Source organism: Oryzias melastigma, linkage group LG18, assembly GCF_002922805.2.
Source record: "Oryzias melastigma strain HK-1 linkage group LG18, ASM292280v2, whole genome shotgun sequence".
In the NCBI taxonomy this organism is placed as follows: Eukaryota; Metazoa; Chordata; class Actinopteri; order Beloniformes; family Adrianichthyidae; genus Oryzias; species Oryzias melastigma.
Window position 1 is genome coordinate 18,614,178 of NC_050529.1, and position 27,722 is coordinate 18,641,899.

Genomic DNA, 27,722 nt, shown 5'->3' on the forward strand with positions numbered 1-27,722 from the left:
TATATATATATATATATATATATATATATATATATATATATACTGTATGTGTATAGAAATATATACATATACTGTATATATGTTGGCAGTTTTCGCTCAACTTCGCTGTATTTCTTGCCAATCACATTTTTGAAGGCTTACTGGGGGTTCGCACCAGACGAGGAAGCGCTTGAAGGCTGTTTTTGGGTGGAATGCGGTATCCGCTTCACCTGCAGTTCACACCAGACGCATATTTTCCCGCAACGGTCGACAAGCGCTTCTGCTCTGCTGTGGTTATTTAGGTTAACAAGGGCACCAAATGGAAGTAGCCTCTGTTCCGCGCCGCTTTGCAGCACTTCCGCAGTGCGTCCGCATCCAATGTGAACCAGATGTTAGGATGCATTTTACTGAAGTGTTGTACAGTCTTATGTTAACTTATCCTCTGGTTTCACCCCCTTTCTTAAAGAAAGTGTTCATTTTTCTACTTAGTTTGAAGTAAAATCAGCGGAGAAACAGCTTCTAGAAATGCTGATTATTTGTCACCAAATGTGAGGAAAAGATTGTTTTTTTTCATGCAGACAAACTTCTGCAACTTATGTTCTCGTAGCAAACTTTATCAATTGTTCTGCTTGTAGTACCGGATTGTAAATAAATGTGCTCTATTTATGATTATATATATTTGACAAAAATTATATATATATATATATATATATATATATATATATATATATATATATACCCCCTTGATGGAAAGTCTCCATGAGTTTGTCTAAACTACATGTTAAGGTTTGCAAAAAAGTTGCAACGGGAACAAAAAGTAAAGTTCAAAACTTTGAGGCAATTTCCCCTGTAAGGTGAAGGAAGGCTGAGTTTGCATGTGGGACACGGAGGCGAGAATTCACTGGCGATCACGGATTTCCTTGATAAGGATCTATTAAAAGGAGGAAGCAGCAAAACCAGCACAGCTTTAGAGATTGCCATCAGAAAAATAAGGCATACAAAAAATATATTTATATATATATATATACTTTTGAAATAATAGATTTGAACCACAGACAAGGCAAAAGTCAATTATATAATAACTTGTAAATTACAATCATAGTAGTAAAAATAATACACTTAGAAGCTGTAATTTATTTTTTTTTGTTTTTTTTTGTAAATTAGTCTGATGCTTCCTCCTTTTGAACACCTCCAAAAATAAATCAGACATTTCATCTGATACTGTACCATAAAATAAGTCACGATTTCAAAAGAGAAATGCACAGACGGAAGAGTTTTAACTCCCAAATAAGTCACATTTTTAAACTGAATGATGATTTCTTAAATCCTGCAGGCATATCATTTCAAAGAGACGGCAGGGGGGAAGGGTCAGTTCTAGATGAGAGGACTTCTGGCACAAGCCGCCATGTTTGCAGCGCGGCTGCAAAGCATTGAACCAAGACGAGTCACCACAGCTGATTAAGAACCACTTTAGGATCACAACAATAGAACCTTTGTAAAATCATATGGAACATGATCAGTATTCACAGGTTAATACAAGTCCACACAAGTACATTCCTCTGTATATTTTTTGCAACATTTACGATATTCTGCAGTTCAGTAGACAATGACCTCCTCAGTTTGTTCATTTTGTTGATTAGTTGCAAACGAAGTTCCCGTGACAGAAGCGACGTGAGCGATATATGCAGTCTAAAGGCTACGCAGAAGTTCAGGAGAAACCAGAATCAAATACCGTAAGAAATTCAAACAAAACATAGAAAATGGCTGCCATGGCATGCGAGGAGAGCACCACATAAACATTTTTTTTTTTTTGTTTCGTTTCCTCAACACCTCCCCCCGTTGTCTGCCACACCCAAAAGAACAGGGTTCCAGCATTGGAGAAATGCAAAGCAAAGACTAGACACCTTAAAAAAAATATTTAAGAATCCAAAAACAGAGATTCTCTGGCACGTCTGCAAAAATAGATAACGAAAAATTAAAATGGGTAAAAGTTGGGAAGAGTTTGACTCTTTAACACCTCCACATGGCAAAGTGGAAGGAGAGCAAAAGCAGCGCTCCCTAACCCTGGATGTCGGAGCAAACAGAAAACAAAAACCCTGTCAGGACTTCAGTTGACGGAGGAATCCGCCTCAGCAGCTCCGCCTTTAATATCCCACAATCCTGCAAGACAGACATAATAGTAAATATTGAATGTGTCAATAAGAAACTGTTTGCTGAATTAAAATTCAAACCACAGTGTCAGGTGGTTGTTTGTGCAAAAAGTCACTATGAAACACTGATAAATAATTTACAATTGGAATATAGTAAGTTTTGTAAGTATTACATGTACATTTTACACAAAGTTTGTTCATGTTTGTTGTATGGCGTTCATACACTGGTGTTCCCTCATTTATTGCAGGTGTTACATAACCTGTAATAGATGAAATCTGTGAAGTACTGATGTGTTAAGGCTGTAAAACCCCTTTTCTACACACTTGATTCAGTTATCAGGCAGGCGTGAACATTTTCACACTTTTCTCTTGTTTAAGCTCTCAAAGTTCAGCCCATAAAATATTTATGCAACTCCGGCTAGCTGAACACATTCTGTACAGGAGACACGCAAAGAAGCAGATTGATTAACAAGATCAGCAGCCAATTAGGACACAGAACACGATGCACTGTTAAATAAAGAAGAAAATCTGTGAAACAGTGAACTGTGATATAGCGAGGGACTATTGTACAGATAATTAAGAGGCATAATTTACTAAAGAACCAAAATAAATATATTGTAAATTAAAATTAACTATCACAGAAAGACATTTCGACAAACACCGATCCACTCAGCTGGCAGGCGTGGCTCAGAAAAGTGACCTTAAGGTCATGTTTTGAGCCTCCTTCTGCACACCGACAAAGAGAATCCTTTATGATCTTCTTACCTGAGAGAGAACTGTTGGACTTCTGCTTGTGCAGCTTCTCTTTCTCCTTCTTCACTTTAGGTATGATCTTCAGCTTCATACTGCTGCTGCTGCTGCTGCTCTTACTGCTCCGCACAGATTCCTGAAATCCAGAGAGAGAAACTGTAAGTGTGTGCAAAGAAAGAATTTCAGAATAAGAGTCGCCCCGCTCTGCCGACCCACCTCTTCTGAGCACTGCATGAGCGGACAGATCCAGTGGATATCATCCAACTTGTGGAGCTCGGCGCTGAGGCTGTTCAGAGTGGAGCGCAGCTCCTCTTCATCTGGAGAATCCGTCTGTGGAAGCGAGAGATGTTTCAAATAGTGCTAAAGTAAACAAAGTTTACATGCAGCTCGAGTAAATAATGTATTTGTGAAGCAAACACAAACATGCAACTTTTTGACATATTTATGTCATTTTCTTTGTTGGGTGAAGCAGAAGCAGGACAAAAGCAAGCCGGTTAATCTATTAGTGAATAGGTGCACTTTCATGCAAAGCTGTCTAGACGCCAAGAAGAAACAGATGCAGGAAGTGCAGGACAGCAGTGCAGACAATGAGAAGCTGCAGACTTGTACCAGTAGTTCTCCATCGAGGAGCATCCTGGTCTCAGCCTGAAGGACTTTACTGCTGTTGACTATTTCCACCGCAGTGCTGCGACTCAGGCACTAACACAAATAACGTTTCATTACATGTACAGTCATTAAGTATGAACAAATTATTAAATTATTGTAGCTTTCATCCTGTCGAGATCAGACATGAGGACACTTTTAAAGCTATTTTTTTTTTTATTTTCATCTGATTTTAATAGTTGATAATCTGTCTGTTTTTGTTTCTCTTTGTTCACAAACTATTTTTTCACTCCTCGACGTCTTACCTCAGGACTGGATATCTTGGCCTCTGTTAGCACCAGAGCGGTGGCGTTGACGGCGTGGGCCAGCTCCTGCTCCACCAGCTTGTGGGTTTTGGCTGCATCACGGATTCTTCAGTAATAAAAAAAAAAGAGAATTTGAGGATGGCTTTGCCACAAGCGCACAACACAGAGATTATGTTTGCTATTTTCTTTATACATTTTTGATCCAACAAGAGAATTTCTTATTTGTCTCACTGTCAACAGAGTCCAAGTCCCACGTTTTTATTGCGAGGCGTTTCTGAGAATTTTTTGTCTTTGTTTTTGTCAAACACCTTTGTGTCTTATGAAGGATGCCTCCAGTATTGTCTGAGTAAAGGTTGTTGTTTGTGCAAACACAAGCCATGTTAGGATGTTTTCCTGAACTGAACAGGTTTTCTTTCTGATTTTTTTTTTTAAAACAGCAACTCTTGACCCAGCTTTTTTGTAGCCACATACTTTGAATATATTTTGGTTATTTTTTTCACAGTTTTCACATATGACTTCTGAATAGCCTTTATTTTGACTTTGCATTAAAGAACGCAAATAGTTTTTAGTGTTTTTAACAAATTCCTGTAGTATTTTTCTGATTACAAAGGAAAAATAATACGAAAATTGAGCTCAAAATTCAATTTCTGAGTATTTCTTTATTCATTTTTTTTTGAGAATCGGGATCGGATGAAAAATACAGTTTGAAAAATATTGTTTTAGTGATGTAAAATATCGCCAATAATTTCTAGAATTCCAATTTTTTCAAATCTTTCAATCCACTCAATTCAATTTGATTAATTTCAATTTTGAGTTTACACAGTTTACGCATTTAAACACATTTGTTTAGGAATACATTAATAATCTACTATATGTTTTGAATATATTTATTTAATGAGATTGTTAATGGTTTCTCAAATTGAGAAGCTCTAACAAAAAAAATTCAGATCATTAACATTGTAAACATTGTTCTGCTTCTCCTGGAGGGTGTTTCAGTTTGGCCACTAGGTGGCGATCAAGCGTGTTGCACTTTTTTTCAAGAAGAATAAGCAAAGAATGATAAATAGTAACTAAAAATATTTCCTTAAAAGAATTTGGAAAATTCATGTCTGTGAGTTTATAAAGATGTTAATTTAGTCAAAAATGTATGTTTAGGTTGACCAAGTGTTAGCATTAGCCATATGGGAAATTCCATTAAACTTTAGCATTAAGCTAGCAGACTTTCGCTTTATGACACTTTAAAATGACTACTTTTTAAAAAGTTTTTTCTAAAAATCATAGCTAAAAGACCACTGGAAATGCTTTGAAAATGGATCAAGATATGATCGGACTGGGACTTTAAGGTACACCTGAATGTTTCCGACCAACAACCTGACCAAGCCTCTGTTTTTATAAAAGGTGCTTCGGTTATTGTCATAAAATTTGATAATTTTGAAAACTTCCAAATGAAATGACTTAAATAAATGAGTAAAGTCTGACGCACTTGTTGATGAGCGTGTCGGCGACGATGCCCAGCTGCTGCACCTGAGCACACTCTTCCTCAGTCAGGTACTCCATGGACTGCTGGGAGTTTAGGCGAGGCCTCGCCTCGCGGTAGCTGTCAATCTTTCTCTTGTCCTCCCACGACTTCAGCGTGCTCTCAAACGCCTGCGTGCACAGAGAGGCAGAGCATTCAGACGTTCTGTCACTTCCTTTCAACAACCAGAAAAGCAAAACGGATGAGGCTCCACTAAAGAAACAAAAAAACCTAAGCGGATCATAATTCCTTAAAAGGGAATCTCTGTAATCCGTACATTGACAGGAATTCAAGCAGTTCAGCAGAAACGATCGTTATCTGACATTCAGCAAATTTAGAAAGGTAAAAACATTTGAGCCGACGGTTTCCACTCGCTGAGACTCTGAAGGAGGGAAACCATGGAAACCAACAGCCCAAAACTGCTTGGCTCAGGAGAGCCCTCAAAGGTCTGAGCAGCATGAAGAGAAGAACAAACAGCGGGTGAGGACTTGATTTAAGGAGTCTCGAAAGAGAGAGTGCAGAGCTCAGCTGAGAGGATTTCCAGCCTTTACGAAAGCAGAGGTGTTACAAGCAGCAAGTTGTATTTCCCAGAAGCTTTACAGCAGACATTTGCTCCAAAATCTGACTATGCAGAGTTCACCAAAAGGGGCGCAGGAGCTTACCCGGTCTCTAGTGAGCATCTGAGCCCGGTTCTTGTGGATGATCTTGACGACGCCGGGAGGTTGGATCCAGGCCTCGCCGTCCACCTGGACAGGAACACCCTCCTCCCCCAGGATGGTGATCTTGACTTGACGACACTGAAAATGCGACAGAGCAGGAAAGCAGCAGCTGTCAGAGGGCGGTTTCAGATGTGATGATGCACAGGGTCAGAAGCTGTACCTGCAGTTAGTGGATTATACAACTACTTCCAGGTTCAGTTTATGGGGTTAAGACATCTGCAAAATGTCTGTTATAAGAGACAAATATAGCAGCGGGACGTTTATAAAATGTTTTCTTTTTTTGTCACCGAGGTCTGAAAAGTTTCCTGGCAGCTCGCCAGAGCTCTTCATCTTCACATTGGTTTATACACGGATGCATGTGACACAAACCATGCAAGCATCATAAATAAATGATCAGCCAGGTATTAAGAACAATAAAAAAACACAGGGCTTTATATGTGAAGATGTCAGGCATTGATTGACAGAAAATAATGTTTCCTTGGCTTTCCGACTACTGTTTTTATGAAAGTTTTCAACCAATTTTCACAAAAAAATTAAAATAACAGGTTAAAGTCATTCCGATTTTTTGATCTATTGTAAGGGTGTTCCCAGTGGTATTTTAGCTATGGTTATGGTGTTTTTACCCAAAATCAAAATCGGTTTTAGGACATAGTTTCCTCTCGGATTGGAGGCGCAGAGTAAGCCTGCACCCACTTCCCGTCATCTATCTTCCTAGTTTACAGCCCCTCACCTAACATTGGTGCAACAAAAATAGCGAGCAATCTTATAGTTTTGAGCCAAATTCCAGCTCAAATGAGGAAAACAAAGATCTCTTTTACTACGAGTGGATGCATCAAAATAGGGCGGAGCAGGAAGCTTAAGGCCCACTCGGTGTATTTTCTAGGGGTGTTAGAAAAAAATCGATTTTGCCGATAAATCACAATATTTTGTTTGGCTATATATCCCGATATTTAGTTTGGCTATATATTGCAATACTTCGTTTGGTTATATATATCACGATATTTAGTTTGGCTATATATCACGATATTTTGTTTGGCTATATATCTCGATATTTCGTTTGGCTATATATCACGATATTTTGTTTGGCTATATATCACGATATTCCGTTTGGCTATATGTCACGATATTTTGTTTGGCTATATATCCCAATATCTCGTTTGGCTATATATCACATTATTTAATTTTGCTTTATGTCACGATATTTCATTTGGCTATATATCGCGATATTTCATTTTGCTTTATGTCACGATATTTTATTTGGCTATATATCGCGATATTTAATTGTCACGATATTTGGTAGGGCAATACATGTGTATTCCTACCAAAAAAACAGCTTATATAAAACCAACTTATATATGAGATACAGTTGTAGTTCTTAATTTTGGGATAATTAGATAAAATTAATTTTACCATTTTATTTCACTGGAAGACAATAATATTTATTATAGGGTCATACTCTTAAAAAAAGGGAAAATTTGTCCTCGGTCAGTCTTGGGATATATTGTTATATGTATGAAATACTCAGGAATGCAATTTTAAGCTTAATTGAAGTTTAGCTGACAGTATAAAGTAGATTTCTGGAGGTTCATTACCTGTGCAATGCGATGGTGTTGCAGGTTAATGACTCTGGACACAGCCATCTGCATGCTGCCGAACACCGCCACCACCTCCAGCTTCTTATCGTCAAATGACGGCGCACCGAAGTTCTGCAATACAAGAAAAAACAAATTTGAACCAGTGTCACTTTTGTAAGATAAAAAGTTTTTTTTTTTTTTTTTTTCGTGTGGAAATCTACTCACATTATCCTCCTTGGTGCCTCCCCAGAAATTAATTCCTCCTGCATAACTGGGAATGTTAAGAACAGCCAAGCCCTGCAGACTCGGCAGAGAAATGGGAATCCCGTCACACTGCAGAAGCAAAGGAAATCATCTCAGGATCTTAGTAAAAATTCAGCCTCAACCAGCATTTTTTTTTTTTTAAATTGTTGCTTTAAATGAGCAATGCATGTGTGTCCAACCTCCAGCTGAACTCTTTGCTCCAGATTTTTGTACGTCTTCTGAACAAGCTCTTTGGTCCCCAGGACTCCATACCACATCATGTTCTTAGTGCGACTACTGCAGACAGAAACAGGAGGAAGCCATGAGTCACGCCTGATCCTTTTATTGTTATAACATTAAGTCAATAATTACTGAGCTCAGGTGCTCACTATCTTGTAATTTGCGTTCCTGAAAGACTTAAAAGAAACAATCTTTTTGTTTTGATGTCTAACCATCCTCTGGAAAAAATATTCCAACCACATTATCAAAAACTAGACAATACAGGAAAACAAAGCAGGTCACCACTCTTTTATTTTTCACTGTAAGGTAATAATTTAAGGAGGATTTGTATATTTTTAGGCCTTGGAGGACTTGGATGTGCTTTTGTTTATTAAAAGGACACTTTTAAATTCCTAGAAAGCACTGAAACTATCACACCTCATGCAAAAGTGCCGCGTAACTAATGCCGTGCCGCGCAACATTCGGCGCCCTTGTTAACCTTGATGTAGTTCACACCAGACGCGAGCCGGCAGCAAACTTTCTCTGTGAGCGATCTGTGTCAACCCTGGTGGGAAGTTACGCCAAGACAGACGCGAAAATCCAGTCAATTTTCAAAAAATTTAACCAATTTTTCACAATAAAATACTGCTGTGAGCATTTTGCTTTTCTGCGACTGATAAATGCAATCATATTTTTGTATCTAAACAAACTATAGAGATGAAAATGAACCTAAAAAAACAAACTATGGAGTGGGGGAGGGGTTGGGTGTCTAAAAACACAATCAGTAAGAAAGAGGTAGAGATCCGTTAGCGACAGGTCAAGATGGACGAACACATCGAATGTAACCTGGAGGTGAAGCGGATTCCGCGCACACTGTTTTGCGGCGCGAAACTGGCGAAAACCTGAAGAATATACTCGTTATTTCAAATATGTAATAAAAAACATGTTTTTATTTATATAAATATCACAATCGGACATCTTAAGGTTTACAACAACTCTAGTTTTCTGAAGTCAAGATTTACGAATGTGTCTAATGTAACCAGGAAGTGAAACGGATTCTGTGCTTACTGTTTCACGGCACTTCCGCCCATGGTGTGAACCTGGCGAAAGCCTTAGGCATATACTTATTAATTCAAATATGTAATAAAAAACACATTTGTATTTGTATAAAGATCCGATTTGGATGTCTCTAGGTGTACAACAACTCTAGTTTTCCCTGGCGTGTTCCTCCCTCTCACCCACAGGATGTGGACGCACCTCCTTTTCCAATATTTGACCAGCGGTGTGCAAACTAAAAGGCTTGTGTGTTTTCATACCTGCATTTCTTTGGATGCTCATCTCGTTTGTTGTTAAACTCCAGAGAGATTTTGGCGTCCAGGCCGATGCCGAAGTAGTTATTCATCACACACTTCTCTGTGCAGTGTCTTTAGAATCAGGCAAAACGGTTATTATTGGTTGCTTTTAGCATGAAAATACGGAGGGTTGTAATCACTTACACAGAGTCCTCGCTGAAGGTGACAGTATTGATGCTCTCGGGTTTTTCCAGAACGATGGGGGATGTTGGGCTCAAGCCTCCAGGACCTGGACAGAACAAAATGCTTTGTGACATTTGTGTCCCGCAGGAAAGAGAAGCTAATTTGTATTTCTAAAGCCTGGACGTTTTGACTCCCACAGCAATCTTACATGAATCTGCCTCTTTCAGCTCGTCGCTGTTCTCCCTCTTGATGGAGGACGAGGACGGCATCCTCTGAACCTGCGTGTGTCTGTTCTGCTCATCCACCACTAACACAACAGCACAGTCAGTGAAGCGTACACTGGATGAATTCAAATGAGTGCGCGTGAGGCTTACCTTTCTCTGCCTGCTCGATGATCTGCCTCAGAGCTTTCTTTAGGCTGTTGGCCCTGAGCATCAGCTGCTCTTTAGAGCGATATGTTTTTCCTTCAGTGCCTGACTCACCGCCACAGTCACTGGCACTTGAACCACCACCCTCCTGGCTGGGAACTGATCCTGCTGGCACCACCTGGAAAAAAATTAAACTGTGCTTTAACCCTATGTAACCTTTTGTATTATAATTGATATATGCGTTTCTGAGACCCCTATCTCATAAGCATGTTTGAAAATTTCCTTATAATTTGCTCCGTTTTCTGTCCTGTAGTTCATCATCCTTCCAATAGAGGCAGCAGAAGGCATTTTCCTGCTCATTTCAAAATGGCTGCCTCCATGAAAACACTTTTGGCGGGGAAAAAGTTTAGCTAATTTTCAAAACTTTATAGTGAGAATAACTCATTGATTTGCACTCATTTTTTAAATACTTTCTATATTGAAAAATATACAGTGTCTTGATATTTAATTCATGTTAAAAATGTGTGAATCAAATTTGAGACATTTGGTTACATAAGGTGCTTTTTTTTAACCAAATATTAATGTCAATAGTTTTAAATCCTAAAACTAACATCGTTGTGAACATAAACATACCAAATAAACCAACATATCATTATTTTTGCTGTCTTTGTCATGAAAAATATTTATTTTTCAAAAAAATCCCCAAATCCAAATTTTCCTTCAATTCTCTGATATATTAAGATGCATTCACACTGAACGCACTTCGCGCAACAAATTTGCATGACCTGCGTCACTTTAGCGCTGCAGCAAATTCGCACTTCGCCGCTTAAATTAAGCTGCTGCCAGACCGCCGCGCTCACTTCAGATCGCCTCAATTTCCGCCTGTACCATTGACGTAACATTAAAACTGTCCGCCACCGTCACGGGAATGACGTTCGGTGTGTATGCACCTTTAGGCTATACAGGGTTTAGTGTGTTTTTGGGAAGAAATAGTTTACTCAATTTCAAAAAATGTAAGACTTTTAAACATCCCATCCAACAGGTATATGGAGCCTGTGGGCTTTGTTACATCAGAACCAGAGAATGCTTTCATACTTAAACTAGTGAAGCTAGTAGAACTACGGTGACTTTCTTTGAAGCAAAGCTTTCTGAGCTTTTATGTGCACATGCCACTCTTAACCTGACTGTAATGTCGTGATTAATCTTTTAATTATTGTTATACTGTTCATCTCGACCCTTGTGCTCTTTTTTGGGGTCCATATGACCCCACCCTATTTATTTTCTTGTGATGACGCCTTTCGACGCAGGTCTCCCTTGAAAAAGAGATCTAATGTCAGGGATTTCCTGGTAAAGTAAAGGATAAATAATATATATGCATACCAGGGCTAATTTGATAAAATCGATTTGAATTTATCTAAGCTTAATAAGCAAATAATCTATCCATAAGAATAGAAATCGATTTAGCACATAAAAGCTAAAGTCCTAAAACATAAAATGTTGCAAAAATTCATTATGTTTTGTACAAGGATAGACAGCACTTGATCCCAGAATGCCGCATACATCCTGAGCTGGGTTTTGAAAATATACAGACATGTTGAGAGCTTTTTGTTTATGTTTTTTAATTTACACTAGCTAAGTGCATCTGTAAATATAAGAGTCTGTCGTAAGTAAACGCGAAGCAGATTGGTACTGCCAAACAATCTTCATTATTGTTCAGGAATGAAAATAAATGAATATTCTCCTAACTTCATAATTTAAATATGTCTCTGAAAATGATGACAGAGTGGGAATAAAGCATATAAAGATCATGCTAACATGGTGCCAGCTTCTATAAGACCATAAATGTGTTTTATGTGCTTTCATAGAGCCTACGTTTCTTTTATTGCACTATTACTTATAATAAGTGAATATATTATTACCTGTGCTTCGGCTTCCTCGCTTAAGGCCTTGACCAGGGAATCCAGTTTCTCATTCAACAGTGCACACTGAGAAACAGACACAGAAAGAAAGGAGATGCTTTATTGTCTTGTTGCTGTTATTCGCAAAATCACATCATGTGAGGATCTGGAGGAAGCAGAGAAACTGTGTTTATCCTGCATCACTGCAATGAGGCCTAAAACCAAACCAATGATCCCTCGGCCCATTAGAAGACTGTTATCTGGTAAACTAAAAGGAAAACACCCGACCAGGCACTGATGGAGCATCACATCGTTGGGTGGAATGGAGCTGAAAGCTCTGATAAAACGGTGGATTCCTTCACTAAATAAGAAGATTTTTGGTTTCTTTTCAGGAAACGTCTCACAAAAGTCTTTTTCTCTCATTAATCACTACAAAGCTTACACCCACTCATCTTGATTTTTAGCAGGAGCTGAGGACTGAAATGAAACGAGCCAAGATTTATTTGATAAGAAGAAAAGTGAAAGTAAAGGCGCTTTGATTTACTGGTTCGGTGAGTTCCTATTATGTTTTGATCTATTTTCAAAGCTTTTTCTTAATTATGATTATGCCATTTTAGCCACATAAATAAATAAAAAAAAACTTGTGTTGTTTTCAACTACATAGTTTCTGCAGGGCGGCAGGAGATAATTAGAATTTTACTTCGCAACAGTTGCATTTAGGGATGTCCCGATCTGATCACATGATTAAAAATTGGGCGATCACGTGATTGGCCGAATCCGGCCCTCCTGGTAATTATATCCGGCCCTTCAGATCATTTGTGGTTATTATTAGCCTGAACGTTTAAAAAAAACGTCAATCAAATAACAACTTCACTAAACCTTTTTTAGACAGTGAACTGCAAGAATTCAAATGTATGAGTTTAAAAAAGTGAAACCACATTCAAATACCACAGAAGTTTACTTTATATTTCATAATTGTTGTCCATTGCTACACAGGGACGAGGGAGGGCGAAACACTTTCACATGAACAGTCTTATGTCATTTTTTATGGGTTAAATAATATGTATTTTTCAGGTGTATAGCCCAGGCAGTTGCCTGGGAGAGCTCAAAAAATACTACGAAAACATGTAAAAACACAATTTTTATCGGAGTGGCTCTTAAGATAAAAAAAGCAAAAAGACATCCTGTCAAGATAGCAATATATATATATTTTTTAAATATCCGCCATTTCCATCCAAGTTAATTTGTGTATGAATGCAGAGCTCTATCCCCTCTCCTCAGGCTCAGAGAATGCCGCCCTGCTTCTCTGCTCAAACACACCTGATCCTGCTCATCGCCAAGCTCTGCCGAGACCTGAAAAAGGTTGTTAAAACCAGGTGCGCTCGGGCTGGGGGACTTAAAAACATGCAGGAACGTGCGCCCCGAGGACCACGGTCGAGAAGCACAACTGGTGAAAGTACAAAGGCTTGGCAAGCGAATCCAAATCTCCTGAGAGTTTTATCTCAGAGTCTCTTTTATTAAAAGTCTGTTAGGGAGTGGCTACACCAAACCTGCAGCCACATTTTCACAAGTTTCCACTAAACCTACGTTTGCCCTCTCTTTAGTGTTATACAAGCACTTACGTAACAAAAAGTTACACAAACCAATTACCTTCTTTGCCATGGCATCTGCCTCCTCCTTATTCTCCGTGGCTCTCTCGTACGCCTTCCCCACCTCCGCCACAAAGTCGTTCACCGTCCCACACAGAAACCTGCCGGGGGGGAGACGGTGTGGTGGGTGACACTCCACTTTCCACTTTCCACTGACAATTCATAACAGCACGGTGGATATGTTAAATATTTGGTGATTCACTGCGGTGGAGATTACACACACTTTTGTGGGTCCTTTCTATCTGCCTATCGGCTTCGTCGCCTTGAACAGTCACTGTTTACTCACAGCTGATACACTGCTGAGTCTGACTCAACAGGGAGAACTTGAGCTTAGATACTTCACTCTGAAAGAGAACACGACCGCAGAGGTTCTTTGTAGCTCAGTAGAAGTGCTCACGTGTTATCTTGATTCACACCTATTGCATAAGATCTACAAATGAAAATGAAGCAGAAATGAATGTGTTACAAGCAAAACAAGTAAATAACTGGATCATATAAGGGATCTATCATATAGATCTCTCTATACTTTATTTTTATTGTGAGTGTGACACAGATATGAAACCAAGAATCATAAACAGAGAACACAACTGATGATGGTTTAGTTGTATCAGTGTGCTCTCACAAATGTCACTTTTCATATACAGAACTATAGCAGTTCTGTTTTATTTAAGTGTGTTCTAATTTATCTAACTCATTCTACTCTATTGTACTCGGTTCTAGGTCATAATATGAGGTGGAGTCATTCAGGTGTAAGGTAATGCTTTTTGTGCTATTGTTAATTCTTAGGTTAGAATTTCAGTGCATAAAGTAGATAAGACCAAGATATACTTGATATTGGATGTCACTTTTCTATAAGCATTAAGGGTGTCGAGAAAAATCGATTCTGCAATATATCACGATATTTCATTTGGTAATGGGTGTATTGATTTAAAAAGTTGACATGGCGATATTTAATTAGAGCATTCTTCAGGGTCTTACTTTGGTTTTCCACTTAAACCTCCGACCACTAGTTGGCAGTACAGCACACTGAGACAAAATTGTTCTGGTACTGTCTCAGGATATATCATATGTATCGTGAGACACGTATTAGGATATGTATTTTATCACCAGACTCTTGCCAATACACACCCCTAAAAATCATTAGCTTGAGACGACCCAATAATACAGAGTTAAAGTCATTGCCTTGTTTTTTTTTTTTTTTTTTTTTTAAGTTCACTTTCTATTAGAACATTTTTGGAAACCAGTTTGTGTTTGCACGAAACATATAATTCTACTTTCACACCAGATTTGGAAATGTGGGTAAATGCAACCACTTCAGATGAAAAATCTACATAAAAGCGTCTTTCGGGCTTACGTGTTCAAAACTCTCACGTTCCCATGTCACAAGTTTTCAAGTCAATTTTCGGACTCTATGTACAAACTGCAAATTAAAAGTTACTTTAGTTGAACTTTAACCCATTACGGACTCAGATTTGGTTGTGACGTAGGGGTGGTGTTCTTTTTAATACATAGAAGTGCCAAGTGTTTGAAAATTGATCAGGAAGGAGAAATGAATAATTGTGCCAAGCTGGAATTTGACACCAACCCTTTTGTATATCGGAAGACATACAAGATTGGTGAGATTTGCAAACCCCTTCCAACTGTAGGTGTATGCGCTAGTATCTTGAATCCCATGTGTACGTAACATTAGATCTGGAGTGGACTGTTGTATCTTAGACATGTTGAGTCAAATCTACTTTAAGCTGATTCAACACTTCTCCAAAAAGACACATTTACACAAAGCATACAGACATGTCTTCCACCCATCAACAGCAGTTCCATGTTTTAATGAAAGTCTTCTTTCCTTAACGCTTGAACTCCCGGAGGGGCTTTAAATGTGTTGCCGGTCTGAGCAGCAATTAGTATCGCTTTAAAGCACAGGCACAGCAGTGGAAAGATGTGCGCCGTAATGGGCACCTCGTTTTCCCAGAGGAGGCCTACTAATGTTCTTAAGCTCCGACGATGACCCCTAATTAGGCATACACCGCTGTCGCTCGCCGCCACACCCTGGAATATTTCCATATGTGTCTTAAAGACGAGCCGAAATTCCTCGCAGTGCCAAGACTCAGTCTATGTATCTGTCTTCAGATCGTTCACTTCCTTTCCCCGTTATCATCTTCCCTTCCTTCTCAACTGTCACACGTCTTTCATCATTTTTGCTTAATGAGACGTTTTTTTTAACTTGTCTCCTGAATGCGCTCGCGGCACTTACTTGGCAGAGGATATGACGTCGCTATGTTTGTCCGAGTCCAGGATCTTCGCCAGGTGGGAGGCCACAGAGTCTGCATACTGGGTGATGTGGACCTGCAGCGTAGAGGACAACATGTCTTTAAACATTCAATGATGAAAATCATATAGACGGAGACTGTGATAGAAGGGCACTTGTATTGTGAGCCCAATAAGTGTGATTGCTGTCAGTTACTTAGGGAAACGGTTTGAAATGTGCAAAGCTATGGAAAAAAATGCTTAAACATTCTGAAACTAGCAGCAGACTTGTCTTTCAACTTTCCCTTGTGGTGCAGTCCTTTTCTTGGTGTTGATATCTGTCAGGCTAAAGCCTCGTTTCCACAGAGCGGTCTAGTCCGTATTTTGAACATTCATATTGTAAAATGGACCCATTACACAAACCTCTTGGGAGCCCCCATCAGTTGTAGGTCCATAAAAAACTGGGACGGAATGGTTGGGGTGGAGCCACTGTTGCCACCCATTGACTGGCAGAAAGTGATGACGACATTAGAAAGAATCAGTATAGCGCTAAGCTAGCGTTTCCGTTTTCCTCTTTACCGTGGTATTCTTCTACCTTCTTTCAAACAACATTAAATTCCTGTTCTACACAATAACAGCAAGAAACAGACAAGCTGTTGGATGACCTCCATTGTTGTTGCTTTGCTAGTAAACGCACTACAATGACATGCTAGCGGTCTACACCTAGCATGCGCTGTGAAAACAAACCACTCAATGGAAGTCAGGCGTAACTGAGTGTAAACCATTGACATGAATGGAGATGGACAAACAAAGCTATTCCCTCGATTGTGCCATTTTTGAACTGGACAATGTTAGCAAGTAGTGATTGGTCTGAGAATCTATTAAACGCTTTGAACTTTTGAGGTGGGGCACCACATGCTCTTATTGAGGCCTCTGATTGGCCAGGTTATAACTTGAATAACTTGCGATAAAGAAAAGATGTAACGACAAAAACTTTAGGTTTACAAGAACATGTTAAAAAGAGACACCAGATAAAGAATGGTTGATCTGACAAACAGAATGACAGAGTAATAGCTGTTTATTTTTCAATGGAAGTCTATGGGATTTTGGCTTTCTGGAACTAGCGGGTACTTCCTATTTGGAACGTGAGGGGGGAGGAGAGGATCGGTCCAGTTCTCTCTATGTACTGTCTATGGTGGAAACGTTTACCAGAATTAACTGGACCGTACCATACCACTCTATACCAGACCGGACCAGGATCTACGCAATAAAACAGAAAATAAAGCAAACTGTGACAAAGTAGGTTTTAGGTCTTACATACCAATAAAAATTGTGTTTTTGGTGTTTTTACCAGCATTTTTCTCACAATGGACGACACATCAGGAAAATTAAGCCTAGAATAACATTTCTGAATATTTCTTTATTCAAATCAAAATGAATCAGTTTGCAAAAGCTTGTATTTGGTCCAGTAGAAAAGGCTTTTAGATTTTAGGTGTATGAGGGGCTGTAAGATAGTGGGAGAGAGTGTGAATGGATGGATGAAGGGTAACAGCCCCTACCTACAACTTAGAGGCAAATTTATAATTAACTCCTGCCACTCTGCAGAAACTATGTTGTAGAAAACAACAGTTTTTAAAAAAATCTTAACAAAATTATAATGATAAGACCACTGGAAACACTTTGAAATTTGCTCAAAGGATGATCGGAGTGGGACTTTATGTCTTCTTTTGTTTCTTTTTTAAATGTGATGCACTAAACCCTTCTTTTGTATAGCAATGCTCATCAGTGTTTTTACAGTCCACAATCTGTACAAACCATTAGTGCAACATCATTCCTTTAGTGATTGTTGCAATTGAGTGTTTGAGAGAGTGAAGTCAACTTTTTTTTGCAAATGTAAGGAAATGTGTTGGAGAAAATAAACAAATGTTTTTGCAAATGAGGGTTTGCTTCTGCAGGTGCAGCGCTGCGGCGGGAGTGCTAGCAGGGAGACGGAGAAAAGCTTTCATTCCAGATACAGAGCTGCCTTTTGTCAATATCTGCACCACTCCCCTGGGGGTTTAGGTCAGATTGCCTTTGGCTTCCACCTGCCAGAATCAATTGATTCTCAGTAGATGGTTTCCAAAAGAGAGTTTCTGAGAGCTTGTAAGCTCTGGCTTTTATGGAGGCCATCTGTCGAAAGGGAAAGCACTTCCTGAGAGATTTGCAAGGTGATTACCTGTGGAGGAGAGTCAAGGCCATCGTCTTCCTTCACAATTGGGGAGTGTTTGTTGGTGGTGGGCACCTCGTAAGTCATAATACTCCATCTACAAACAGACATTTTTCAGAGTTTAGGCAGCTGACATCAAAGACCATCAATCTTTTAGGTATTATGTTAGAATAGGTTCCTGGGCAAGACCAGTTTCCCAGAGCCTGTCCCTAGCCAAGATAAAATACAGGGTTGTGTCCGGAAATCCCAAAGATTATTCTGTCTGCTACAGTCAGGAGTCACCGGGACGCTAGTCTTACCGGTCCAGCATTTTGGTGGTGGCTCTCTCCAGCTTCTCCAGGATCTGCAGCAGCTGAGCGTCGTCATCACAGAGGCCCCCCCAGCCGAGAACACGGGCCAGATCGTTACCTGTGCCCAGAGGTAGCACGCCCAGCTGACACTGAGAAGAAAACGCAAAAAAAGAAACAGGGGTGTCAAACTCATTTTGGTTCAGGGGCCAACCCGTCTGATCTCAAGTCCATCGACAGAAATGAGTACTTTCTTGTTATTTTATCTCAAAAAGAATGAAATGCTTCATCATGACTAAGATTAAAGACTAAAAGGTTAATTAATTTTAATTTGATTGGTCAATAAGTTAATATGAACACAACCTGAAACCCTGCCATAATAAAATTCATTTTATGCTATGCTAATGAATTTGATTAAGACCATAGAGCACAAAATCTGTTCCACTATTTAACCTAAGAGGTGTCTGAAGCTACGTTCACATTGCCCTCTGATGAGGTCTTTTTAAGGTACATTTAGACCTGTATAAATGCATGTTTCTCAAGTTTCCACAACTGTTTTTGAGATCTATGTACAAAACTTGCGTTGAAAGTTAAACCGGGTCAAATTTTGACCAATCAGGGAGTTGAATTTGGTAGTAATGTATGGATGGCGTCTCTTTTAATTCACAAAAGTGCCAGTCGTTTGAAAATTGACCATGAATGAGAAATTAAAAATTGTGTCTTTTGTCCGTCCAGAATTCTATTACACTGATTCTGTCATATATTGGAATAGAGCTGTGAAAAAAAAAGTCTGGAGCAAAATATTGACATTTAACACCATATATTTTCCAACTGTAGGGGGCAGACATGAGCTAGTAAAGAAGAAGAAGCCCCTCCCTGCTTGACCAGTGTGAACACCATGACTTTAATGTGGCTTCAAGGAATGCGCGTTTTGCACATTCCTATGTGCTCGAGCCAAATTTTGTAGTATATAAAAGATTTTCTTAAACTTTCTATTGACTACAAAGTCAATAGAAAATGCAAACGCTGGTCCTGCAGCAGTAGTTAGGACAAAGTCTGCAGCCATCCCACTGATGCATTAAGATTATGCCATCACAACCTCCTCCTCCTCCTCTACCACTCTCATGCTCTCACCTGTTTATGGAGGTTGAGTTTATCCAGCTCTGAGAGCACCCAGCCCACGCTGCCATCTCCTCCGCACACTAGAATACGAAACGTCACAAACTTCTGGAAGAGCCGCAGGCTGAGGATGGGAGAAGGTGGGACGACATTGAAAACGTTTCCTATTTCAGTCATGTAAAAATTGTGAGGCAACTGTCAAACTGTCAGAGACGCCTACCCCAGCTCGGGACCTCCGTTCATCAGGTCAAAGACCTGAGCTGGGTTTAGAAGCTGCTTGAACTTTCGAAGGAACTTGACTCCCTGGTTGTCCCCGCTTTTGGAGTTGACGAGAACCAGGAGAGGGCTGGAGCATGAAGCAGAGGTGGCCTTCCAGAAGCCTTAAATGGAAAAAAAATAAAAATAAATTTAAAAAAGCTGTTTTTGGACAAAAGCTATATAAATGTGGACAATCATAAACAACCCTGAACTTCACTGTTCATGAAGAGAAAGCTATACATGTGAGAGTGCTGACTAAGAATATTATCTAAATATAAAATACAAATATTCAGCTTTTTACTTAGAATTTCTTTTTAGATAGGAGTAAAAAATATGAGTACTGGTTCCTAGTGCACACCAGATAGTTCCTAGTACACACCAGATTGTTCCTAGTACACACCAGATAGTTCCTAGTGCACACTAGATAGTTCCTGGAGCGTACCAGATAGTTCCTAGTGCACACCAGATAGTTCCTGGAGCGTACCAGATAGTTCCTAGTGCACACTAGATGGTTACTAGTGCACACCAGATAGTCCCTGGTGCACACTAGATAGTTAGTGTAGCACACCAGATAGTTCCTGGAGCGTACCAGATCGTTCCTAGTACACACTAGATAGTTAGTGGAGCACACCAGATGGTTCCTGGAGCGTACCAGATGGTTCCTGGAGCGTACCAGATAGTTCCTAGTGCACACTACATCATTCCTTGTGCACACCAGATGGTTCCTAGTGCACACCAGATTGTTGCTAGTGCACACCAGATAGTCCCTAGTGCACACCAGATAGTTCCTAGTGCACACCAGATTGTTCCTAGTGCACACCGGATAGTTATAGTGCACACCAGATACTTCCTAGTACACACTGGATAGTTCCTTGTCCACACTGGATAGTTCCTAGTGCACACCAGATAGTTATAGTGCACACCAGATAGTTCCTGGAGTGTAACAGATAGTGTCAAACACACATTAGATTGTTCTTTGTGCACGCCAGATATTTCTTAGTGTGCACCAGATATAAGTATGGAGCCCCTGAAGGGACACAAAAGTAAAAAAAAATAAATAAATAAATAGTACTGGTTTCTCATGTGCAGCAGTAGTAATTTTGTCCCTTTAGGAGGTCCATACCTTTTTTCCTTAGAAAAAATTTTTGTTTTTTTTTACTTGGTATAAAAGGCAGCTACATCAGATATTAACTTTTAATGAATAACGTTCCTTGGTCCAATTTGAAACGTTAAAGAATTCAAGAAAAACTGAGATGAAAGGTGAGATTCCTGAACTTTGAACCACTTTTAATGCAACACTGAGGAATTGTGTGTGAGAGACAGTATCTCACCATCTGAGTCAATGCTGTTAAGTGCAGTGGGGGGGATGATTGAGACTCGACATTGACCCAAGGGACAAACCTTCCCCATTTGTTCTTTGCAACCATTGTGGACCTGAAAGAGTGAACAAACACATTCACACATGGATATTCAAAGTCACTGCTCTCCATAGTAATTCTATATTTCTGGTAAAAGCAGAAAGGTCAAAACATCTCTCTCAAATCCACCAAATGCCAGTTCTGCAACCTTTACAAATGCCACTCCGGATTCATGCGTGAATCCCTTGTCTTCTTTGTTTTCACTTTGTATGAACGCCGATGTGTGTCTGTGCACATTTATACAGTGGTTTAGACTGTCAGCTTATGGGAAGTCATGAAACCAGTAGGATATACAGTGTGTATACTGCAAAAACGGAATCTTAAAAACGTAAATAGACCCTTGTTTCAAGAAAAAATATCTTACTACACCCATTTTGGTGGGGTCATGGGGGTGATGGAGCCCATTCCACCCATGATAGAAAAGTTTTAGTCACTAAAATACATTAGAGGGATGTTGGGGGACCATGGGAGTCCTTAGGGAAAACCATATATACATGTACCCTAATTACTGACTCCAAAATAAAATGGTCCCTTCTGGAATTTAAAGTCTTTATTTTTACTTTATCATCTCTGGCAGGAAAAAGTGTTTGATATTAGCATCATATACTTCAACTAAAAATATCTGTTAGCTGACAGTATTGATCTATGAACATTGACAATGATTTGACGGGACGCTTTCTGACAGCACTGGGGCTAAAACAACGCTTCACTTACAATGGCCTTGCACCACAGGCAGCGCCAGTCCTGCAGCCGCCGCACACTGCCACAGTTCTTGTCGCACACCATACATTTGGCACTGACGGGTAAGTTCCCCTCCAGCCACTGGTGCGGCATGGACACCTGGAGGAACACAAAGACATGCATACACTGATTCTGTGTTTGTTCTTCCATAATGTCTGACAGGAAATGCAGTGACAAAAACAATAGTCATGTTAACACATAAATCAGTAACGCTCATTTTCTTACCCCATCCTCATCTTCAATGATATCATTCCCTATGGAGGCCAGTGTGGTCCATTTACAGTTGTTGGTGGAGCGAACTGCACAGCGCTTATGAGCTTTGAACTTACAAACTGCAAGAGACAGACAAACAATCATTTAAATGTGAGCTTGCTGCTGGTAGATGACACTGACCGCCATCTTGGTTGATCAGATTCAAAGAGAATAGTCTCAGGTTAATGCCTATACCGTGGATGTATTAAAGCTTTGTATGTATGGAAGGTTGGGTGGGTTAATTCTGTGGCCAAATGTGTCCAAACTGGCCTCAGTATGGGCCCCATTGGGTTTACTCATTTGATGGGCCCCAAGTGGGTGTGTCCATGGTGACCCCAAATGTTTTACCCATGTGGGCACCAGGTGAGGTTCGCCAGAAATTTAGGTGGGACCCAGCAGGGAAGAATATATTACACCCATATGGGACCCAGCTAATACAATTTTATAGGTAGGTCGCAGATGAGACCAACACATTCACATCCCAAAGTTGTCACATATTGACGTCGGGTTAAGGACCCTTTTTGATGTTTTTGGTGTCCCCAATTTGTTGTTTTTTGACATGGTGGCTGTTAGTAAAATCAAGCGTCCGCAACCCTCATTGCATGAAGTAACAGATGCGCACTGGTCCTCGGGACGCGTCCAGTACAGGTACCCTAACCCAGTACCATTACTCTAACCTTAATCAGGTACTGGTTCGTGTCTGGTACGTGTTCAGCTCCAGTATCGCATCTGGTCCGGTGTTGGGTTAGAGTACCGCTACCGGGTTTGGGCACCAGTGCGCTACACGTCGCGGTTGTGGACCGGTTCTGGTTTGTAGCCCAGAGGTTGGGAACCAATGATTTAATGGGAACAGCCAGTAAGTCAAAAAACGACGAGTTGGAGACACCCAAAGCGTCAAAAACTAACACGAAGGGGTCATTAACCAAATGTCAATATGTGACGAGTTGGCAGAATGCTTTGATGAGATTTATTACAGCTACAATGAGGGTTCTAAGTGGGTTTGTTCATGGGTTCCATGCAGAACGAATTATTGACAATGACCTTTCACCCCCCTCTGCCCAGAGAACATTTACCTAATATGTTCCCACTCAGCAACATGTGACCCCTTCCAAGTAACTGTCTATATAAACTATGCACATTTTAGAGTTCCATGTTCAAATTCTAGCGTTATTGTGATGCTATGCAAGTTTTCACAACCATATTTGGGCTCTACCTACAAAATGTGCAGCTGTTAAGGTTGAACTTTGACGAATCAGGGACTCCGATTTGGTAGTGACGTTCCTTTTAATTGACAGAAGTGTCAACCGTTTGAAAAATCAATCATGAAAAGAAAAGACAGAAGAAGGTTTAAAATTAGGCAAAATTGAGAAAAAGAAAACAAAAACTTTCATAATGTCAGCAATAAAATACACAAAAGATTAAAAAAAATCATGGAGGATAAATTAATAGTAGTTTTTGCTCATCCAAAATTAATTGACACCAAGTCTGTCATATGTCAGGACAGAGGTGTGGAAGAAAAAACACGAGATATGCACCGCTTCCAATTGTAGGTTGTGGATATGTTAGTATCAGGTAGCAACAGTCCAGTGTCAACATTCAAAAACCCTCATGATCAAGTATTTACACTGTAGTTCCAATCATGCAGCTGAAAGATCTTAACGCCCATCAGATTTAACCACTTCCGACAAAGATTCATATCAATGCAGGAAAAGAATAACAGCTCTGGTCAGTATTAAGATTTGTAGAATATTTTTGCAATATTTTGTATTACTTTAGAACTCGCTGGATGGCTCAGTGGGCTTAGTGTAGGGCTGGCACGCAGGAGCCCCGGGTTCCGGGGTGTCCACTAATCCCCACCCAGATTGGGCCCTTGACACTGTTGCCTAACTGGGTCCCAGGGTTGTGTCAGGAAGGGCATCCGGCGTAAAATCTCTGCCAAATCGCTTATGCGAAACAGTGGGTTCTGTTTCGCTGTGGCGACCCCGAAAGGGATAAGGCGAAAAGTGGAAGAAGACTTTGGAACTCGTCCTCAATGAACTTGAAGATTTTTTTTTTTTTATTTAAGCAAAAAAACATTCAGTGTCAATCCCTACTCTTTCTTTATAATGTGACAAATTTCCAGAAGAATCTAATGTTTTATTTAGCTTCTCAATAGACCACTGGAGGCGGGGCTTAAAGGGAATTTCCCATTGACAAGCATTTTTGAAGGTCAACAACAAATCATTTGGAACTAGTGGACAAACCCACTAAGAACCTACATTGTATCTGTAATGGGCCTCATCTGAGTCCCACATACAAAACTATTTGAATATTACAAGGTCCTATATGGGTGTATTATAGTTTGCCCAGCTGGGTCCCATTTAAATGATGACACATTAGGGGCCGCCATGGAACCTGCAGACAAACTCATTTGGGGTCCATCAAATCAACCTATATTGAAATGTTCACTCGGACAGCTTCAAATTTTTACTCTCAGTCTAAATACAGAAATAAGTCAAGTTTTAAACTAGAGGCTGTTGACCTCTGTGGTTATGTTTTTACTGCTGATACAAAAGAAGAGAACAGGCTTTCGTCTGTGTCAGTGTGTTCAACCTGCAATAAATCTTGCCTCACCTTGCAAGAAAGAGCTGTAAACCCACATCTTTATGGTTGTATAAGAAGAGGAGACAAAACAGCTAACGTTAAACCCACAAAATGACCGACAGAAAAAGGGCGAACCGTTACAAAATCACGGGCAGCTGGCTGAAACTTCCAACAGAAGTGCTCTCAAGAAAATGTGCGAATAAGAGCACGAATGCTGCAAATGTGTGAGTCCGTGTACCTTCACAGGACAGGCCGTGGGAGGTGACGCCTGGCAGGGCTTCCCTGCAGACATTGCAGAAGGTTGGTCTTGCGTGCGAGCAGGCGTACCAGTTGTGCATCCCAGAGAAGTGCTCCATGTTGAACTGACTGGCCTGAGGAGAGGAGAGGGCATAAATATATGTGCGATCAGTAGGAAGTAGAGGTGTGTATTGGCAGTTTGGCGATAAGTATCGCAATACACAAGTCATGATGCGATATATATCCCGAGACAATTCCACACGATATTTCATTATTTTTTTCAAATATGACTTAAAATTATCTGAATAATACATTTTTCGCAAAAGTAAAATACATGTTATTTAATGATCAGAACATTTAGCATTGTAACTGCATCTTATAAATGAGTTGCTTTCACCCAAGCAAATTCATGATGCTTTTATTTTGGTAATTTAGGAAATATATAATAAAAACAAAAGTAAGACTGAACTGCATGTTTCCTTTTAAATAATAATTAAATATCTCCTTAAATCGATACAAGTATCACCAAATAAAGTATCGCGATATATCACTGAATCGATATTTTCTTACTCTTCTAGTAGGGAGCCAATACATGCACCTTACGAACGACTAGGGAAGCACAAGTCACAAGCCCCTTAAGGTTGGCGCAGGACCCTCGAGGAAACTCCAAATGTAGCTTAAAAATGTATCTTAAAATGTAGCCACTCCTCTCTATGACCCCAAAGTTTACTTTTGCTGATTCTTCTGAAACTCACGTCAATCTGTACGGTCTCCTCAGGCGAACAAAACATAAAATGGTTGCTATAGAGATAAAACCAACAGAAAAGCCGTAATTTTTAATGTTTTTTATATCAATTTTAACCACCAGCCACACAAAAAGAGAAGGGGGAGGAGTCAAAGAGGATTTAGTGGCTGCTCAGCCAGTGAGGTTGGGTCAAAGGTTGGCGGCGAGGGCGGGCCATACAACGTTTTGCTTAAAACCTCCACATCCACTCAGCAATTTTGCTGAAAATTTTGTATTTAGGTCCCCATACGTAGAAAATTTGCGCTATTCATCCTGAAAAGCTTAAGTCTGTACGGTGGAAGAGTATAATAGTTTTGTCTCTTCGAATTGGCTTCTCAGTACAGATTCATAGCTTTATCCGTCGTATTTTTACTAAAACGCATCAAAGGAATTTCAATAAAAAGTTGTGAAAAAGAAAAGAATGTTAATATACTAATGCTGATGGAGACTGTGACTCATGGCAAATGCATCATGGGATAACAATGTAAAATAGGCACAGTCAGGTCACCCCTATTTTATGTATAACTCCGTGCACCTTTCCAGAAAAGAGCCCTCATAATGGTTCTTTTTTCAAAATGTGGGGCATTAACTGCAGCTTAACTCTCCGAGGGAGTGAGAATCCCTGGGATTTGAAGAAAATAGAAACCAAAAATACACCAAAGCAAGAGGCGAGGACCCTTCAGTGTCTTGGGTATGAAGGAATATAAGCTCCATTTATAGCAGCTCTTTATAGCCCTATAAAACAAAGACTCAAATGTTATGAGAAAAATCAATCTGTAATAGGAATCTGCAAAAGAGGACAGCGGGTGAGCGATAAAGAGGAATTTAGGAGACGATGATCCCGGCGCTAAAGCCAAACGAACTGCCTCTTTAGCAAACTCTGTTTGAATAATGTGGGCAAATGGATCAAAATAATGGATTGAATAATGAGATCAAGCTGACAAAAAAAAGAGAGAGAGAGAAGGATCCACACACACACCTCATAGGTTTCCCATTTTTGGACAGATTTGAGAGCGGTGATCCAATCCTCCATTTCCTTCCTGCTCTCCGCGCACAACATTAATTTACGAAATGGTGTAATCACCTGAAAAGACACAGACAGAGGAAAAATAAGGGGGGATAAACTAGTCTGTCAGATGAATTTATGGGTTTTTTATGAATTTTAAAATAAAAAAAATATGCTTTTTGCGAATTTGATGGAATCTTGACATTTTTGTTTTGCTTTTTTTTATCCTGGATGACCAAAATAATGTAGTCAAGACCTGAAAATAGCAGAGCACAAACAACCGGAGGCTGTTCCCAAACAGCTGGGGGCTGTCATAAAAAATACAGAGATGTGACAAACAAGTCACCAACACTGTAGTAGAAGATTTAAGCCACAATTGGCTCTAATAATGACCCCCTGGGTCATGTCAGTCTTGATGAACAGACTTTGATCTATTTGTCGTCTGTTGGTAAGCTAAACCTCACACCGACCGGAAAGTTACTTTCACTTGGCTGCCAATTCAAACCACACACTTTGTGAAGTTGAATGAAAGGATCGTGCCGCCGCAAAGGCTAAAACCTGTGGCCCCCAAACCGCTGTCCACAAACCCAGCAGCTATACCACCATAGTGTCTACACTCTATGACGCTCAATTATCAAAGTCAAAATTATTCTTTTTTTGCCACTTTTATATTGATAATGAAGGACAGATAGATCCGTGTACGTCTTTGTTTTCCTCATTTACTGGATTGCTCTGATATTCCTCTTCATTTTTGTTGCACTGGTAATGTTAGGTTGCCGGTGTGAGGGCCTACAAGCTAGCGGGAGGGCGTGACAACAGATCTTAGGTATGGGTGATGGGAAAGGGGGCGGTGTTGCTCCGCACCAACATTCCCTCCCACAACTCAGAGGTGAATGTTCTGCCTTTCAAGCATGTTTTCCATCCATGTTATTTAGAAACTTTTATTTTAAACTGCTGCTCTTATTTTGGCGGGCCGCACTAGCCGGACATGCTGGAGGCATGAAAAAATACAGTTTGACACTGGAAGCTGATGTCCCGCCTGTTTTCAGTTCAACTCCTGAGTAAATGTTTTTTTCCCACAGAAGCAACACCTGTAGGTATTTAGTAGATGTTTTGATGAGTTTTGGGGCTTTGGTTTT

General features: G+C 40.0%; 1 protein-coding gene across 1 annotated transcript in view; it reads right to left on the reverse strand.

The window, feature by feature from the left end:
• Positions 1–1,801: 1,801 nt before the first annotated feature.
• Positions 1,802–27,722, reverse strand: part of si:dkey-172j4.3 (diacylglycerol kinase eta) — an 80,318-nt gene continuing 54,397 nt past the window's right edge. The window contains exons 6-31 of the mRNA XM_024287917.2: positions 26,557–26,661; positions 24,795–24,927; positions 21,947–22,053; positions 21,695–21,820; positions 20,894–20,996; positions 19,525–19,684; positions 19,320–19,428; positions 18,198–18,337; positions 17,908–17,995; positions 15,700–15,791; positions 13,450–13,549; positions 11,821–11,886; positions 9,908–10,079; positions 9,742–9,840; positions 9,555–9,639; positions 9,375–9,482; positions 8,040–8,136; positions 7,822–7,929; positions 7,615–7,728; positions 5,966–6,100; positions 5,271–5,434; positions 3,788–3,893; positions 3,489–3,578; positions 3,096–3,209; positions 2,895–3,015; positions 1,802–2,139 (exon numbers count right to left, since the gene is read on the reverse strand). Of these exons, the coding sequence (XP_024143685.1) occupies positions 2,087–2,139; positions 2,895–3,015; positions 3,096–3,209; positions 3,489–3,578; positions 3,788–3,893; positions 5,271–5,434; positions 5,966–6,100; positions 7,615–7,728; positions 7,822–7,929; positions 8,040–8,136; positions 9,375–9,482; positions 9,555–9,639; positions 9,742–9,840; positions 9,908–10,079; positions 11,821–11,886; positions 13,450–13,549; positions 15,700–15,791; positions 17,908–17,995; positions 18,198–18,337; positions 19,320–19,428; positions 19,525–19,684; positions 20,894–20,996; positions 21,695–21,820; positions 21,947–22,053; positions 24,795–24,927; positions 26,557–26,661 (2,895 nt within the window). The 3' untranslated portion in view covers positions 1,802–2,086. The remainder of the gene's footprint in view (positions 2,140–2,894; positions 3,016–3,095; positions 3,210–3,488; positions 3,579–3,787; positions 3,894–5,270; positions 5,435–5,965; positions 6,101–7,614; positions 7,729–7,821; positions 7,930–8,039; positions 8,137–9,374; positions 9,483–9,554; positions 9,640–9,741; positions 9,841–9,907; positions 10,080–11,820; positions 11,887–13,449; positions 13,550–15,699; positions 15,792–17,907; positions 17,996–18,197; positions 18,338–19,319; positions 19,429–19,524; positions 19,685–20,893; positions 20,997–21,694; positions 21,821–21,946; positions 22,054–24,794; positions 24,928–26,556; positions 26,662–27,722) is intronic.